At 37.5% G+C, this 18969-nt stretch overlaps 1 protein-coding gene across 1 annotated transcript in view; it reads left to right on the forward strand.

Moving 5' to 3' along the window:
• LOC150093176 (uncharacterized) overlaps positions 1 to 15367 on the forward strand; it is a 29818-nt gene extending 14451 nt beyond the window's left edge. The window contains exons 4-6 of the mRNA XM_090414177.1: positions 328 to 565; positions 14015 to 14152; positions 15053 to 15367. Coding sequence (XP_090270303.1) covers positions 328 to 565; positions 14015 to 14152; positions 15053 to 15367 — 691 coding nt within the window. The remainder of the gene's footprint in view (positions 1 to 327; positions 566 to 14014; positions 14153 to 15052) is intronic.
• Positions 15368 to 18969: the final 3602 nt, after the last annotated feature.

Here is an 18969-nt window from a genome sequence, read left to right on the forward strand (position 1 = left end):
AAATATCTTTAATTGATCAGGACACAACACTTCAACTGCTTTAATAATACATTCGCGAATAAATTCCCCTTCAATGAATGGTTTCGACTTGCTTGCAATTAAATGTGATGACAAATAACTGGTTTTTACCGTCGCTCTATTATCTTCAATAGGTTTGGTAAATACAGTGATACCTCGGCTAACGAGTGACCCTGCTAACGAAGATTTTTTTTCGCTGTTTTTCGAATATGGAATATGGCTAACGAATATGGATTCGGTTTAACGAATGTTTTAGTGGATGCGCGCGCTAACATAAAGCAGTAAACATGAACAGTCGGACCATTCCAGGAGCTTATCTTTTCCATCTGTATGCGTGCGACAAAGAAATGAGCTGACCACATCGGTTAGGACACTTAATGCTGCCTGGAAAAAGTTATGGCCAGACTGCGGCAAGATAAGAAGTGCTGTGTCCAGTGTTCAAGATGCTGAAGATGCTGCTGGGGAACTTGCTGCTGGGGAACTTGCTGCTGAAAATGCTGACATTGTAGATAAGATAGTCTCCTTGGGCAAAGCATTCCATTTGGAGGTAAACGAAGATGTAGAAGAATTAGTTGAAGAACACTCAAAAGATCTGACAACAGAAGATCTTGAAGAGTTGAAAAAGCAACTGAATCAGGAAAGCGACAAGGAAGATAAAGAGTGCTCATCAGAGGAGGAGGACAGCAATAAAAAGGGAAGAATCCCAACAGGTGACATTAAAATAATGCTACACTACTAGGAAGAGTTTCGGTCTTTGGCTACAAAGTGGCATCCCAACAAAGCTGAAATGAACAGACTTTGTGCCTTGGTTGAAGACAAGCTGAATCACTTTAAAAACATTCTGAAAAAAAGAGACGTTCAATCAACTTTGGACAGATTTTTGACTTCTCCTTTAGCAATGAGACAGAGGCCAGCTACTGAAGAAGAGGAGACCTACCTTGAATAAACTTCGAAAATTTGGGAGAAGAATAGTAAAAACCTTGTGTGCATATTTTCAGTTTAATAAAGTGTATAAAATAGTGTAAAGATCGTCTCTGCTTTCCATTCTCCTTCATCTAATTAGGTAGCTGTTCCTCTCAGTCTTTGGTGAGTTTTTGCCCTTTTATAGTGTGCTTTTTACTTTTATCAAACTTATCTTTAAATAGTAGGTAGCATCCAGAACGAATTAAACGATTTTCTATAGAAACCTTAGGGAAATCACGTTTCGGCTAACGATTGTGATTCCGGAACTAATTATCTTCGTTAGCCGAAGTATCACTGTTCACTTTGTTGATTTTGAAGTGTCAGCTTTAATCCTGACAATTTATCTTCACGAAGTTTCGCAACATATTTGTCAGAGTTTTCTTTATGATTTGTATCGTAAGGCCTTTTAATATTATATTCTTTGCGAACTACAATAGAGTTTCTAAATATCAGGCATTTTTTCCCCTTGAATACAAAAAAATCGTAACCTCCATTTTTCTTGAAAACTACGATGTTCTTCTTCAATTAATTGTGTTTTATTCATACTGATTTCGATATTATTTTTATAAATTCTTTATTAATTATAAAGAAAAAACTACACTTTCTTATGACTTGAAAATTGCTAACGGCTGGCCTCCGATTGCTTTAGTCTGCGGTTGTAGCCGCGTACGTAGACTTGCTCGGTAAAACTCGATATTTATGCAGTGGTGTAACAAGATTTTTTGAAATGACAAACAGAACATTTCCTTTAGAAATTGCAGAGTAGTTTGGCGTATAAAATAATCTTAAGTGGAAATGTTAATTTTTTTATATGTTTATTTAATTCGGTGTTGTCAAAAGTTAAATAACCCTATTGGTTACAAAGTTTTGGGGGACCTCGTGTTACTTGTCGGCTGGTCGCGTGTTTGGCATGCCTGTCCTAACTCATCTCGTGTATCAGTGGAGTTCCTGAACCATCGAACACACCCTTCGTATAGCGTGGTATTAAATTAGTATAACTGAAATGTAAGCCATCAACGCTTTTTAAGATAAAACCAAACGTCTTGTATGCACAAGGAAGCAATCCATCAGAAGTTCGCTAATAACAAGGAGGGATTCTAATGAATGCGCATTAGAATCCCCCTCCCTTGACCTTGGCATTTCCTCTACAGATAAAAATATACCGAGGATGAACACAAAATGTCAGATTAATAACTCACGATGAAAGCAAAAGGAAAACGAACGTTGGTTGGAAACCAAAAAAAGAATTACGAGGATCTCCACCGAGGAGTTCGATGTAGGTCAGTGCTCTTTGAAAAACCTGAGGTCGTCTCTATAAATTTACAGGCTACGGATTCCATTTTCGGGGGAACAGGTGGGTGGGAAAACAGCAGGAAAAATACTTCGAGTTCTTATGGGACGTGATTTGATTTGAAACGGAGATCAAGCGAGTTGGAGGGAAAGAAATGCACTAATAGCAAAAAAGGAAAATGGAGAAAGTTAAAAGGGAAAAAATGGTGCGGAAAAGAAATATTTGATTAGTTGTGTGTTCCAGGTGTGATTACCTATTGAATTCCGATATTTGGGGAAGGCTTTCGATACATCCTATAACATTAAAATAAAATATCTGGCAGCAGGTTAAGGTGTGTCTTATTGGTGAAGAGCGCCTTACTAATACTCGATTACTGGTTGTGGTCTTTAGTAAAGGCGAACATTGTAAGCTTCAAGAGATGGATTATTTCAGTTAGGGGTGATTTCCTACTTTTTAATTCTAAGTTAAAAACCAGTGATCTTATACAATAAAAACAGACTTTTCTCTCTTTTTTTTTTTTTTTTTTGCACTCGAACAAGTAATCTAGATCGTTTGATTTATTTCCTATATAAAACAGAGTTAATTACTCTTTAAAAAAAAACATGTTTGATATATATATATATAATAAAAGTAATTAAAGCTCATGGCACCAACGTATTATAGGTTTATAACTTTTCGTGAATGGGAATCACATCAAAAAAATAAAATAAAATAAAATAAAATAAAATAAAATAAAACAAAGAGAGGGATGGAAGAAGCAACTTATTGAAGCGTCAAGAGATCTTACTTGACAAGGAATCGGCGACTAGTCGCCTACTAACACGATACAACAGGTCTGAACTTGTTCTAGCGAACATACTACGACAGTTTGCATTACCCACCAATTCTTATAATATACCATTATCATCTTACGTAATTGTAAATTGAGATTTGAATCTTATCACTCATTCTGGAGGGATGGGAATTATTAATAACGAGTACAAAGTACTGGCTAGTGTATGAAGGAAATATTTCTTTGAAAACAAACAAGATCACCATTTCTCTTACTAATAAATGAAAACTATTTCAGAACTTTGATCTGTTTGTATACATAAACACAATGGGTAACTTTGTGTGTGTGTGTGTGTGTGTGTGTGTGTGTGTGTGTGTGTGTGTGAGAGAGAGAGAGAGAGAGAGAGAGAGACCAGTATATGTGCTTTAGCAGAAAAACCTCAGCTGATAAAAAGCACCATAAACTTAAGATTTTTTAGATTTTTTTTAAATGCTATTGATTAAGCGATTACGTTCGAATAATTATTTCAAAACTATTTTGAATAAATCTTTATATTGTTTTATCTTAAGAGAAATGCATAATTCCTCCCTGTAAAATGAATGGTTAAATTGAAACAGAATCTTAAGACAAAATTGCATTTAAAAATTCATCTTCAAAATGACCACAGTCAGCGAGTCTTATATCATCAATAAGATCGGAATGTAGCTTTCAGTAATACGATTAAAGCAACCCCCCCCCTCCATATTTTCAACAGCATAAATTGTATACCACGCATTGTATTATACGTATATAGAAATATAAAAACTCAGGTTTTTCATCCCGCATGCAGGCAAATTGGTCATAAGAACACACGCACAATTTACAGACAACGTATACTAGATGGTGGTGGGCGGTAGATGATCCTCTGTGTTGATGGCAGTGCTCGTGTAGTTGAAGGATTTATGTAAGGGGGGACAGTGAGTTGTAGTGGTGTAGTGTGCCCTCCCACGATGAGCCCCTGGAGAGTTGTCACGTAATAATAATATGAAAAAATAAACTTAAAACATATCCGATGACGTAAAGACATGTGTTGCATCTCGGATATAGAACACTTGTTATATCAGTAAATTATTATAACAGAATTAGACACGTGAGCTTTATCAACCGATGGGTAATATGTCCCAACAAATTTGATTTTTCGTTGACTTCGAAAATAAAGTATCACCCGATGACGTCACTATTTAACTTTTCATTGTAATAGTTAACTCCTCTAGACACAAGCTTTCGCGATAACCAACAAGGATAGATTTAATGTCTGCAGTGCTGTAAGTATATTTTAGTTGAGTCTTAGCATCCTCTGAGCTCTTTACCCTGATTTAAATCCCATCGAACATTTGTGGAATCATACTGTACCCTTATGCATACTGTATATTAGAAATATGATTTACATGTATTGTAATAGATGTAAAAATAAATACATTTTCTTAAACATAATCTTTCCTCACTTTGTTGATGTTCTATAGCAGCACTTCTCAAACTGTGGGTCGCGGCCCCCTTGGGGGCCGTAGGTTTTGTTGAGGGAGGGGGGGGACGGGAAATAATGAAAACAAACTGAAAATGTTTTAAGGCTAAGTAGATTTTTTTTATCTTAAAAGAAACGTATTTAATTTTTATTATTTCTTTTTTGTTATTTTTGTATATTTTAACGGGGGAAAAATCACACATTGGTGCGGGTTCACAAACTTTGCTTCCTGCGTATTTCGGCGCTTAATGAATAATCGTAAATAGACGCTTATTCATATAAGTTTCATTTCAAAGCAGAAATCTAAGAATTGAAGTTTCAAATATTTCACCTGATATTGACTTTTTGTGTAGCAAAACAGAGGGGGGGGGGTCCTCGACCTACGTCGTCCTCGATATACGTCGTTTCGACTTTACGCCGATAATCCCATAAATAATTTTAAAAATAAATTTCGACTCGAAGCAACGCGACGTAAAATTCAAACGTCGCGGGCGAACTTGTTTGTGAGCGGGGCGGAAGAATACGCCATTACCCGACGTTTGTTTGGGAGAGGTGGCGTCGCTTGGGTCCCAGCATACACTCTTTGGGTACCGCGTGCTTTGTTGACATCCGCTCTCTCACTTTTGTGTTTGTGATTTTTTTGTAACTTTTTATCCTTCAAGATGGCTCCCAAACGTAAGGCAGACGCTTCCGATGGCAGTGTGTCGAAGAAAAGGAAAGCCATTACGTTAGAAGTGAAATTTGACATTATTAAAAGGGCAAAAAAAGGGAGAAAAACGCCAACGAACATCGGCCGCGCGTTGAACTTAAGTCGTACCACAGTCGGGACTATAATCGAGGAGAAAGTTCGCATCATCGAAAGGATTGGCGCCCATGAAATCGACTGTGATTACGAATAAACGTAGTAGGCTCATGATTGAGATGGAAAGGCTTCTTGCTCTTTGGCTGGAAGACCAGCATCAACGCCGTATCCTAATTAGCCTCGTGTTAATTCAAGAAAAGGCGAAAAGATTGTTTGATCATTTTCCTATGGCCTAGTTCTGTTTCTTGAGATATACGTATGACTTTAGTGTGTTTTAGGTTAGGTAAGTAACTTAGGCTATGGTAATTCCGACTTGCATCCGTCCGTAGGAACGGATCTCCGACGTAACTCGAGGAACCCCTGTATTGAAACACATCCATCACATTAAATTATTAAACTTCTTTTATGTTTTTAAATCTTTCTTTATTACTAATCGTTTTACGTTTCATGTGCTTGTACTGCAAATGTACAATAACAATATATTTTAATTTTTTCAAAGGGAGCCCTGACATCCAGAAGTTTGGGAAGCACTGTTCTATAGGATTACAATAGCTCATTTGACAATAAAATAATAGTTTTGCTATGCACACAGCTGAAAAGTACCTTAGTACGCGAACATCATTATGGACGCAGGACATATATGGCGCAGAGGGTGAAGGTTGATGCTTTTCATATTCCCTGTTGTCTGTTTCGGGAGCAGTAATGGGAGAGATTTGTGAGCTATTTTTTGCTCTCCCTGAGTGGGTAGAAGTGGTTATTCGTCGTTGAGTGTTAGGATGGTTTTCGGTCTTTTATGTTTCCAGTAGTCATTACCGTCATAGTTTCCGGCTTGTTGTATCAGTTGGTTTGGATGCGTAGATGTCTTCATAAAGAATTTTTCTGCTAGGGAGCGTAGTAGTGGAGAGATGTAGGGGATATTTATGTCCCGGTGGATCTGGGCGTTCCTGATGAACCACGGGGCTTCCAGTATCATTCGCAGGCACTTGTTCTGTAGTCTTTGTAGCTTGAGGATGTTTGTCTTGGAGGTATGGCTGCAGGCTGGGGAGGCGTACATAATTGTGGGACGGATCACTGTCTTGTACAGCAGAATTTTGTTTCTTGAGCTTAGTTTGCTGTGTCAGTTGATCAAGGGATATAGCTGGGCGATAACTTTTGATACTTTGGTGCATGTGCTCTTGATGTGGCTGTTGAAGCATAATCGTTTGTCGAGAAGTATTCCGAAGTATTTAGCTTCAGTTTTCCAGGGAATTTTACAGTTGAACAGGGTGATGTCACCTAGTATAGCCGTGTCATCTGCATAAAGGGCGATGGTGGATGTGAGAGGATTTTGAGGAATGTCTGCCATATAGATGTTGAACAGGATCGGGGCTAGCAGTGATCCTTGAGGAACTCCAGCGAGGATTTTCCGTTGGGTTGAGACTGTTTCATTGATTTTGACTTGCATCCTCCCATTTGAGAGGTATGATTTGATCAGGTGTATCATGTTTAATGGAAGGTTAGCGATGATAAGTTTGTAGAGGAGGCCTTGGTGCCAGATCTTATCGAAGGCCTTTGAGATGTCTAGGAAGACGGCTCTAGTGTGCTGATTCCAATTAAATCCTGTGGTGATGTATTCTACCAGTCTATGGATCTGTTGGGTGGTGCTGTGATTTTGACGGAAGCCAAATTGTTCTTGTGGAATGATATTTAGTTGGTTGACATGATCTTGGAGTCTGATGAGGATGATTTTCTCTGCTATTTTCCCTAAGTTGGATAGCAGGCTGATGGGACGGTAATTTTCAGGTAGGTGTGGGTCTTTGCCTGATTTGTGAATTGGGATGATGTCAGCTATTTTTCATGACTGGGGGAAGTGCTACCATTTAAGGATGGAGTTTATGATGTTTGCCAGATGTGCTATGGCTTTGTGTGGTAGTGCCTTAATGACTTTGTTAGTGATGCCGTCAGGACCTGGGGATTTTTTGATCTTGAGATGGTTGATGATGCTGATTATTTCAGTAGTTGAGGTAAGCATTATAGGGCTTGGATTGTCATCGGGACGATTTACTGTGAACCTGACTTTACGATGGATCTTGTGTACATGGCTGATGTTTAGGTTCTCATATGCAGGACTGCATGGTTTCTCTGTTTCTTGCTATGGCTTCGGCTTTGTCAGCATCTGTGTATGCAAGGTGCTGTTCTGCTTGGAGCAGGGAGGGGGATTTGCGCTTGTTCCTGAGGTTGTTTAGGAATTTCCATATGGAATGATCTGCTGTGGAGATGGAGGTGAGCTTGTTGTCCCATTGTTTATTCCTGTGATTTCGGAGAGCTTCTCGGACAGATTTGTTTAATCTGTTGAGGGCTATGTTGTCCCGGGGAGCACGAGTGTTGTGATATCTTTTTCTTTGTCTGTTTTTTTTCCCTTATTAAGTCTATGATTTCTTCTGGGAGACGATTTTGTTTGTGGGTAGTCGTGGATACTGTGGCTGCTGTTATGGCTTTATTGATTTGATTGGTGAGGTTCTTTATTGCCGTGTCTATTTCTTCCTTGGCTTTTATATGGTGAACCGGACCAATGTGTTCTGGTAGCACTTTCCTAAGTTTCTCCCAGACAATGGAGGTTGGAGGGGGTGACTGGTCTTTGTTCCCTAAATGAAGTAGGATTGGGTTGTGGTCTGATGATAATTCGTTCAGTGCTTGAATGCTGTGCTGGTATTTGATGTTGTGTAGGATGGCGATGTCTAGGATGTCGGCTGTGCCAGTTGGGCTGTGGTGGGTTGGTTCGGTGGGTCCTGTTACGACAGCGTTGTTTAATCCTGTGTAGCTGAAGAGGATACGGCCATTTTTTGTGGTTCTGCTGTTCCAGGAGGAATGTTTGGAGTTTAAGTCCCCAGCGACGATGATGGATTCATTTATGCCTAGTACAGCATCCAAGTCAGAAAATAGCAGGGTCTTAGCGGGGGAGTTGTAGGCGGCGTAGATTTTAAGTCTTCCAGTTGAGTTTGTGTGGACTTCGACACCGGTGAGTTCTAGGTTTGGAGGTTGAGGGAGGGGTGAGTATTCCATTGTGCCTGATGCAGTTCCTGATAAAAATGGCTGTACCACCGCCTCTGTAGTCCAGTCGGTCATTTCTATATAGTGTGGAGCCTCTCAGTTTTGGATTGTCTGCAGGTCTTAGATGAGTTTCATTAATTAGGATGATGTCAGGGTGGTATCTGTGAGAGAATACTTGAAGCTCCAATGTCTTGTTTTTCAGGCCATTGGCGTTCCAAGCGGCGATCTGTAGTGAGTCTGGGAGTAATCTAGTTTTGTTCATTAATAATCATTGATAAGATGGTTTGAGTTTCTTTTAGAAATCTTTTTGTGGAGTTTGGTGAAGGGTTTGACTTACTGAAGTCTTGAAGCATGTTTGCCAATGAGGCTGTGATGACTGTTGTCATGTTTGGAAGAATTTGGTCCTGCTGGATATCTTTGGATGAGCGGGCTACTTCGGCGTATGTCCTGCTTCGACAGTGGCTTTCCAGACTGTTGGCATTTTCCATTTGTGAGAGCTGGTATTTTGTTGTCTTTTGTTGGGTGTCAGACAACTGGGGAGCGGTCGACTCTGGTGCCTGTGGGCAGGGTTGAGAGATCTGTTTCCTTTTGTTGTCTGTTTTATTCTTAGGGTAGTGACTGCAGCCTCTGTAGTTTTCCGGGTGGGACCCCCCGCATATGGCTAGCGAGGTCCTAGGTTTTGAGCAGGTTGCTGTGGGGTGGTTTTGCTTACATTTGAGGCATCTGTAGTCTGCTCTGCAGAGTTTCTGTGCGTGTCCGTACTTCTGACATCTGTGGCACTGGCCCGACGAGGCTCTTTTCCTTAGTGGTTCAGTTGTGATTTTCAGACCACAGATCGTTGTTATGTTGTATATGTTCTTGTGTGTGTTGGGTATCTCTACGAGTACTAGGGGCATTGGACTCTTGTCGGCCCGTAACATTCTGTTGACTTTGACAGGCGGGAGATCGTAGAGGCGGAGGTCTTCAGTTATTTCATCTGTGCAGATGTTTTCTGTTACTCCCCTGAGTACAACTTTTAGGTTTTTCTCCGACTTCAATGAGTAAGTATAACATTTAATATCTAACTCATCCATGGTTTTTGTGAGGTGTCTGTAGTCGCCTACTGTGGCAGGCTGGATTTTAACTCCGTCGTCTACGTTTTTTGTCCATGAATAGGCAATTTGGTGGTTTTGCATAATAGGCCTGAGGGCCGTCCATCGTTCTTTTTCCCGTTGTACAATTAGAGGAATTTTTTCATTGTTGGGTGTGGGGAGGTCAGTGTTGGGGCATCTTCTTCCATCCCCTCGTTTATCTGAGTCTCCGCTGTTTTTCGCTTTTTTCGAGCGTGAGTTTCAGTATCGTCTTTTGGTGTGGGAGCAGAGATTATCAGGTTTATCTTCCCTTCTTCCCCTGGTGTTGAGTTGTCCCCTTCTGTGGAGTCATCTGTCGCTGAATATAGGTTTAGAAACCCTGGCCACTACCTCAAATTTCTTCAACAGTTATTTTGAGGAGGTCGAGCGCCAGCTTCTTATCCAGAGATTGGACAAAGTCGTCGGGACTTAAACTGTGCATGTTTAAAAGTATTCAAATATGCTTACCTGAGAAATATTTATAATGGCGAGGAGAACGGGAAAGGGCCGGAAAATTGCATCAAAAGTCAACGTCTCACCTTGTATTCCGCTATCAAAGAAGATTCACAAAATCTAAAACTCACTAATCACCACTGAAATCAAAAACATTCTTCGCAACAACAACCATCATGCCATATGTAAAGGTAAAGCCGTCTCTAAAAATTCGGACGATCCCTAGGCCACTCAATCGTGGGCGAAAGACCGTCCATCTCAGCGTAAGCTCCACTCAGTGATGGCCTTCCACCCACACACCACCACCGAGCAGAACCGCTCATATTTTCCGAAGAAAAGCATTCACCGACAAAGCCCCTCAGCGGGCCGTGCCGGAGAACACTTTCCCCGGAGACTCAAATTGCTCCCTTAAGGCAAAAGCCTTAAGAGAGCGAACTCAAACTCTCGAATCTCTGCGCCCCTGGGGGGTAACAGCAACAGCCGAACTTCACTTAAACTTCATTGGTACAGCATTGCCATCCGTTACCTCCAAGGGTATTATTCACCCTCCACCAGTATTCATCTTCCGCCATCTTCAATGCCCATCATGATGGAAGTTCTTAAGTTCTTAAAAGAACTGGGAGATGGACTGAGTCGTTGACTCTTTATCCCGTCATCTGAATGAAGATCTGTGTGGATGGTGTGTTTTTGAGCCGAAAGCTCTAGTCATGGCTAGGTAACGGCAATAGCCCAGCCTCAATTAAAACTTCATTGGCATTGCCATTTGTTACCCTGTAAGTCCTAAAAAGGACTTATATTCTTCCTTCTTCATAAATCATCAACGTTATAGCTATTGTTTAAAGTTTTTTTTTATGAATATAACAAAAATGGTGTTGGGATTACTTTAAAAAATGTAGTAAACTATTTTAAAGTTATTTAAATTCTTAACAGGATTATTGTTTAAAATAATATTTACCTATATATAGTTTATAATTATTTTAATGTTTTTCTGTTTATATTTAAAACTAATCTATCTAGTTTGAAATAAATTCAAGGAAATATCGTGTAGCACCTGAAACATTTACTTGGAAAAATATTCGAAAATTTCAGACTAGAAACACATTTATATATTTTTTTAAATCTTAAAAATTGCTGAAAAAAAAATTTTTTTTTAAATCTTTTGAATTTTTTATTAAAAGTCCATGCAACAATTCTTGAGTAAGAACACTATCCAATTATTCATAATATAATATTTTAATATATAATATTTTATTAATATAATATTTAATTATAAGAAATATTTTAAGTCTAAGACTTAAAATTCCCCCCTTATCACCATCATAGAAATTATCCCTACCGCAAATGCGTTAAGTTTGGAAAATAAGGATAGAATAATTATACCATACTGTTCTATATAAATAAAATCACGAGATTCATATGAAATACATAAAGAACAACAGAATTAAAACTTCTGCATAACTAGCAATACATTTCAGAGTATTTATCACAGAATAGCTTATAGGAAACTTTAACAAGTTTCCTTCAAGACATGTAGTATAACATGTCTGTAGCACTGCAAAATTCCCACATCCTCCGAAATAGCTTAAAGACCCAACGGAAGCCCAAGATTCTGTGAAAACCACAGTTCATCTGGGGGACACTGAGGGCTTGTTGGGGGGGGGGGGACTTTTAGTACTACCTTATAATGTAGTTATTTTCTATCGATTGTCGTTTCTTGGGATTCTTGATTGACTCTGAACTCTATTACGGCAACCAGATCACTTTCATAAACCTATAGGTCGGAAAAAAAAAAAAAAAAAAAAAAACAGGATATTTCTATAACCGCACACATCCGTCTGTTCTGTGATGTGGAGAGGCAAATAATCTTTGTCTGGTCCACAGGCATCTAGCTCGAGGCGCGCAAGCAATTAAAAAGCATGTGTAACATTCCCTACACGTGGACCCATTGCCAATGTCAAAAGAAAAGTTCGCGTGGAAAAATTGCGTCACAATTAGCTATATACTGCGAGCTGTCCGTCAAAAAATCAGGTCATCCAAGAGTATAAAATGGGTCCATTGACAGCTGCTTCGCATCATTTGCTCTCTATCCAGTAGACGAAGTAAGAAGCAGAAGAAGAAGCCATGTTTCCCAAAGTGAGTATTTGATCCTTTCATTTAGGTTAGACAGTTTATATTTATTATATAAACGAAGTTTTCTATTTGTTAACGGTTGGGTTAATCAATCTCTTCGATGATGCAGGATTCCTGAACAATTTCTTCTCTAAGGTCAGAGCAATTCCTTAATGTTTTTTTTTTTATCATACGTTAGTTTTATTCATTCTGCTTTATTCGCCAATTTAATATTTGCCATTAGTCCATCCTTATTATTACGTGTAACCGTTTAGTCGCACAGTAAACAGAAGTTTTCGTTTTTATCTCGCTTCGAATCTTGCAGACTGATGAGCTTTATATGAAGGATTTATTCTATCACGAAAATGTTTACACAGATTTCTTCTTCGGAACATTTTAATAATCTTAGTGATATGCAATTTTGCTAAATGCATACAGAAAATATCACGGATGCGTTGATTTAACCTTAATAACCTTTTGGATCTAGCTCCCACTGATGAGACCTTAATTAAAACTCGCAATTTGTCTGGGTGTTGACCTTTCCATAATGCATAGCAATAGACACACCTGAAAGATCTGAAAAAAATTATGCAATCATTAGAGTAATTTTGCACTTTTATTGAATATTTTCTTATCTATGTTTAGTAAAATTTCCACATAATAAATGTGGAATTAAGAACGAATTAGAAACGATGTGTTAATAATGGTAAATAAAGAAAAGGATTTTGAGGGTCATTTTGTTTTCACGTGGTTTACGTGATTTAGAAAAGGCAAAAAAAAAAGCATTGAAGGAGATATTAAGAGCAGAAGTACACAGAAACAGGGTTGATTGGATTGATTAGTCCTAACTGGGTCCGGAAGCAAGAAATTTGATAAAATATTCAAACAGTGCTGATCATTAAAAATTATAATTAATTTCTTTTTTCTTTTTTTTTGTAAAAGTATAATCGATAAATATATGATTTACTTTTTAATATTGTTTAAGGACAAGTTTCAGGCAACCTAATGATCTTATGTTAGGCTTTCCACCAGAAATGATCCCAACGCGACCAGCATTTGCTATGGCTGTGATTAAACATAATGATAGACGACGTACGCAACCACTGACGACTTCGAAGAAGAGCCTATGTATGTTAGAAAATGAAAATTACATGATATGTAACTTGGCCTGGAAGTCAAGTATCTGGTGCGTCCATTCTTCAGCCAGCGGAATGAAGAAGTGGTTTCGATTTCCACTGTGGACATTTTAGTGACCAATAAGCAGGGTGGTGGCCTGGAACAAGACCATAAAAAAGCATCTGCCACTTACAATGGATCGAAGTAGTCGCAAATTTGAACTCTAGAGCAGGGTTTCGGAATAATCTAGCCTTTGTCCACCTACGGTACTAATGTAAGGAATGCAGTTTTTCGTCGGTAGGATTCACATAAAAAAATTAAGTAATAAACGAAAACAAAATTCCTTGTTGTTGGTTGCTAAATATTATGATAAAACAACTAAGACTACGGGGTTGGTACATCATGTCTGCTAAGTGTACGTGTGTGCGTTCTTTGGCTAGTTTGTTTTTTTAAGGAAAACAAAAACAAGAGTTTCCTGTTTTTCCCCTCCGTATGAGAACGGTTTTGATTATAATTATACACGAAAATTAATCATTATTAAAATTTTGGCGAGTTTTCATCGCTAAAATGTAAACTACACGTTTCCAGCGCTATACCTTTTCATATTTATGAAATATTTGGTTTTATTTTTGTGCATAATAGTTAGAATTTCATATCAGCGCAACTGAACCAATAAAAAATAACCTATTGGATGTATAACTGGACAAAGTCATACATCATGGCACCGGTTATTTAAATATTGCGTGAAAACAATTCTTGATCCTCAGGTCACAACACATTTCTTACTGAAATACATCTCACCGTAATTTGCTTCGTTAAAGAATTCATTTGTTTTCTTTGTTAATTACAGACTGTAGGTCTCTTGTTTTTGATGACGGTCGTCAGTGCTCAACCGCATTATGACCCCAGGTCGAATCAGTATGCGGCACCTGCCAGGAATAGCAACCCAGTTCTGGTTTCTGGAGGGTCGGCCAAACACGCTATTCAGGTAAGACTGCTTAATTTAATAAATCTGAAGTGAAAGAAAAGAAAATATTAGCCTAGTTTATAACTAAAACATTGGTTTAAAATATTGTTCATTAATCCACGAGTTTCTCAACTCCTAGTTTATTTAATAAAAGAAATAACCAAGTTCTTATTAAATAAATAATAAGTGAAATAACATTTGGCTAATAGAATGATAGAATCACCACAACTTCATGCTGAACTCTTCAAAAAAAAAAAATTCTCAAAACCAGTTCCTTTAACCCACATTTCTCAGAAATCTTATTTAGACCTTCAGCAGACTCTCTTTTGCATTAAATAGCGTACTTTGATTTCGAACAATTAGAATAATCAGGACGTTTCGATGCGTGTCGGTGATTTTTCATCACGCACTCAAATTCATTGTCTACTTCCTGTTCAACATTCACCATCCGAAATAGCTCGCATCTTCTGAGTTCTTTTATTATCTTTGACGCATTAATCTATTGTTAAATTAATGTGCCATTTTATCGTGCATTACAGCAGGATGAATTCGGAATCATTCTATTAGTGTTCTTGAGTAATGTGATGAAGTCTAGTTAGGTATGTTTTGTAACAATGGGTAGATGTTCCTAAGGATTATTTTGTCCGTCTATCCGTATGTCACAAAGATGAGCTACGGCTAGACAAATTTTAATGATTTTTTTTTTTTTTTTGGATTTCGGACGATTAATAAAAATTATCGATATTAAATCAAGGCGAAAAATGTATTTTTTATTAAGGCTTATATAATTTGAATATGTGTTTTATTTTCTCAAGAGAAATAAAAAAAATTAAACTAAAGTTAGAATGGAAATTGCGATGAATTAATTCATTTTATTCTTGGTTTTCCACTTTTGATTTTCCTATTATTTCTTTTACCTAGGAATATCCACCTCATCCCTACAGTTTCGGCTACGGTGCAAATACAGACGACGGAGCCAAATTCACGCGCGAAGAACAAGGAGATAAAGCCGGACATGTAAAAGGTTCATACGGTTACAACGGCCCTGATGGAATCTACCGTCTTGTTCAATACGAAGCTGATGATAAAGGATTCCGCGCTAGCATCAAGACAAACGAACCTGGAACTTACAACGCCAACCCAGCCGACACTTTGATCGCCGCCGAACAACCCCCAGCACACGCCTATACCGTCCCAAAGAAACCACAGCAAGCTCCGGTTCACTCCAAGTATTAAGACTTCCCCAAAACCTGCCCGGCTTTCCGATTGTTAAAGTTTAGATTTGTTGATCATTAAATATATTTACGTAATTGGTATGTGTTTTTTTTTTAAAAAAATTACTTACATTCTGTTAGGCTGTTTTAAGTAGCATACATTAGGCCTAGCAACAATGAAAATTAGGCCTAATAATATTAGGCCTAATTTAGGCCTAACAATATAACTTCGTTTTCCTTTTATAGTTCACTAAGCATCCTGTTCAAATCTAACCTTAACTTTGCTTTCATTAATTGACCTAATCAGTCTGAATACTACGATGAACCCAAGAAACAGGATCCCTGAGATTAAGGGTGCGTCAAAAAGAGATCACCTACACTCCTTCAACTACTAAAAATATATTTAACAACCAACTAGGCACAAATCACTTGAGGAAAGTTCTGGATTTCACTGGTGATTGCCGAGAATCGGATCAATGAGCTTACAGGGTGGGGCTTTTCATTTAAGCTAGCTCTAATTATTCGGTATTAACGCCTTACAACCTAAAGGGGTCACCCATTTCGGGGTCACCAATGAATTTTCATCTTGAGTCACTGAAGATGAAGGAAAATGAATGTGTTGACACGAAGAAGAAACGAATAAGAATTTTTTTTTCTATAAATGGAGTTTATTTTTATTTATTTAATTAATTTTTTTTTTCACTACTCAAGAATTTTGCGTACGTTATTGGAATATCCAATATCCGATAGTTTAACCTTTGAAACGATCACGTGTAAATAAAAAATAAAATAAAATATATAAAATACGAAAACAAAAATAAATGGATAAATAGAAATAATAAACAAAAATATATATAATAAAACAAAAATAAATAAATGTATAAATAATAAAACAAATAAAAATAACATAAATAAAAATGAAAACAACAGGCCAAAATAAATAAAATAAAAATAAAAAATAAAATAAACAAAAATAAAAATATAAATAACAAAACAAATTAAATTAAAATATAAAATAATAAAACTGAAATAAAGAAGAATAAAATATAAAAAAATAAACAAAGTAGTAAATAAATAAAATAAAATAAGACAGGTAATATATAAAACAAATTCCAAAAGAACTTCGACATGTAAATCCAACAAATGCAACAGGTTATTTTAATATAAATTATTTTTTAATCCATTTTTCTTTACCCTGCAAAGATTTCCATAAATAAACCGAAATTTCTTGACAATCCACCGTGGACTCGATATTGAACCTCACTTTAAAAAATGTTATTTTTGATATGCATATTGTCATATTGAAGTGTTTAAATTATTTCGATATTTTTGCGATCATTTGTCCATCTGTTTACTATTGAGTAAAGATTGAAAGAACTATTTTTTAAAAAAATAAGTATAGCTAAGTATTTTACTCAAGAAGACGAATAATAATTAATTTTATTCTTTACTGAAGATAATTCGTGGAAAAATTAAGCTTTTTTTTTTCAGAAGCTTTTCTTTTTGTCTGAGTCCATGGTGTTTAAAAAAAAAAAAAAAGGAAATTCATCTTTGGATGAAATGAGAACAATATTGTAGTGCTGCCATCTACCGGTAAATAATGACACTACATTATAACTCACTAATTCTGTACAGAAAGCGGTTGTTGAATTACTATAAGAATTATTATTATTATTATTATCATTTTCGGGCTACTCCAGGGAGTCCTTAGACTCATCGAGGGAGGCCCTAAATATCATGTCCACACAACTATACGACATTCTCACAGTATCTATCATACCTTGACTTTAACTCACTCACCGTCATAGCACCCACAACAGACTCTGGCAGCTTATTCCACTCATTTACCACTCTAAAAGTAAAGAACCCAGCTCTAACACGCCCTGCTAACCACAATCTTGCCTAGCTTCCATAGGTGTCCCCTAGTTCTCCCACCACCAGTCTTGATCTCAAAAATATCCTCTGAATTAATCCTATAGAAACCCTTTAGTAATTTGAATATCTCAATCATATCTACCCTTTTCCGCCTATCAACCAGTTTCTGCAACCCACAAATCTTCAACCTGTTCTCATATGGTTCATTCCATAGACCTGCTGTCATCTTAGTCACTCGCCTCTGGATCCTCTCCACCTCCTCCCCATCAAGAAGGAAGCGAGGTGACCAAATCTGGGCACAGTAGTCGAGATGAGGTCTTATCAAGGCTCGGTACAGAGGTACAATAACTTGCTTGTCTCTGCTCGTCAAGGTATTTTTCAACAACCAAGTGAGTTGATGAGCTGATTTAGCTACTTTCGCAACGTTCCCCCTAAACTTCATCTCCCTATCCACCAACACTCCCAAATCCCCGGCCTCGTCAATCTCCTGGAGTACAGTTCCACCCATGTGGTATACTGCTGCTAATCTTTTCACCCCAAAATGCATAACCTTACATTTTGTCACATTAAATTGACATCCATTCTCCATAGCCTAGAACTCCAATCTATCTAAGTCATCCTGCAAGACTTTGACATCTTCTGCATTCACTATCGCCCTCCCCAACTTTGCATCATCAGCGAACAAATGAACTGTTCCACTTAGATCCTTCCCTATATCGTTAATGAACAGATTAAACAGCAGTGGTCCAAGAACAGAAGCCTGCGGCACCCCACTAGTCACAGGCCGTCTTTTGGACTCCACTCCTGAATAAACCACTCTTTGATATCTCTCCATCAACCACCCACCTATCCATCTCACCCATACAACATATGGGAATGGATATAGGGTAGTTTACGGATTAGTATTCCATGTGGTATCCTGTCAAACGCCTTTGCCAGGTCCAGCAGTATCACTTTAAACCAATCACCCTTATCCAGTTCAGTCGTCACCTTGTTATAAAACTTGAGCAAGTTACTCAAGGGAATGATCTACCCTTTACAAAGCCATGCTGTCCCCTGTACAGTATCTCATTTTCATCAATCCATTCCTGTATTTTTCTCTTGACTACTTTCTCCAAGACCTTGACAACAATTCCTGATATGCTGATTGGTCGGTAATTTGCAACCATAGTCTTGGATCCTCCTTTATGAAGTGAAACTATTTTCTCCTCTTTTCACGCCTTCGGGACTAAACCAGACCCGAGACTCAGATTAAACAACATGGTCAAGGGCACTGAGGTGAAGGGCAAGAGCCTATTAATTCATTAAGAATACTGAAAAGAAAAACAAAGCAATACTACTAATAATTAATAACACTATTATTATTGATATTTGAAGTCTTCATGGCCTCATCGTCGGACGTACTTTACACCACATAGCTCACCGTATACACTATTTAATTTCCCATCTAGAACTACCATCGCGCATTTGCGCCATCTACCGTCGATTAGTAATATTCGATTTGCTATATGATAATTAAATATTGATAATATCCAGGAGACAAAACTGATGAAATAATGATTAGTATTAGAGTTAATCTAGTAATAACGGGATTTGCTCTTATCCTTTATCCATTTTCATTCTATTACTTTTTTATTTATTTATTTTTGTTTAAGTAAATATCGATTTTGTTTATTGCAACAGCACTCTAATATGAAAACTTCCTGTTTATTTATCCTATTAGCCAAAAACAAAACCCTGGATCAATTT

This window comes from Typopeltis vanoorti, chromosome 24 (assembly GCF_054136105.1).
Source record: "Typopeltis vanoorti isolate ZY-2024b chromosome 24, IOZ_Tvanoo_1.0, whole genome shotgun sequence".
In the NCBI taxonomy this organism is placed as follows: domain Eukaryota; kingdom Metazoa; phylum Arthropoda; class Arachnida; order Uropygi; family Thelyphonidae; genus Typopeltis; species Typopeltis vanoorti.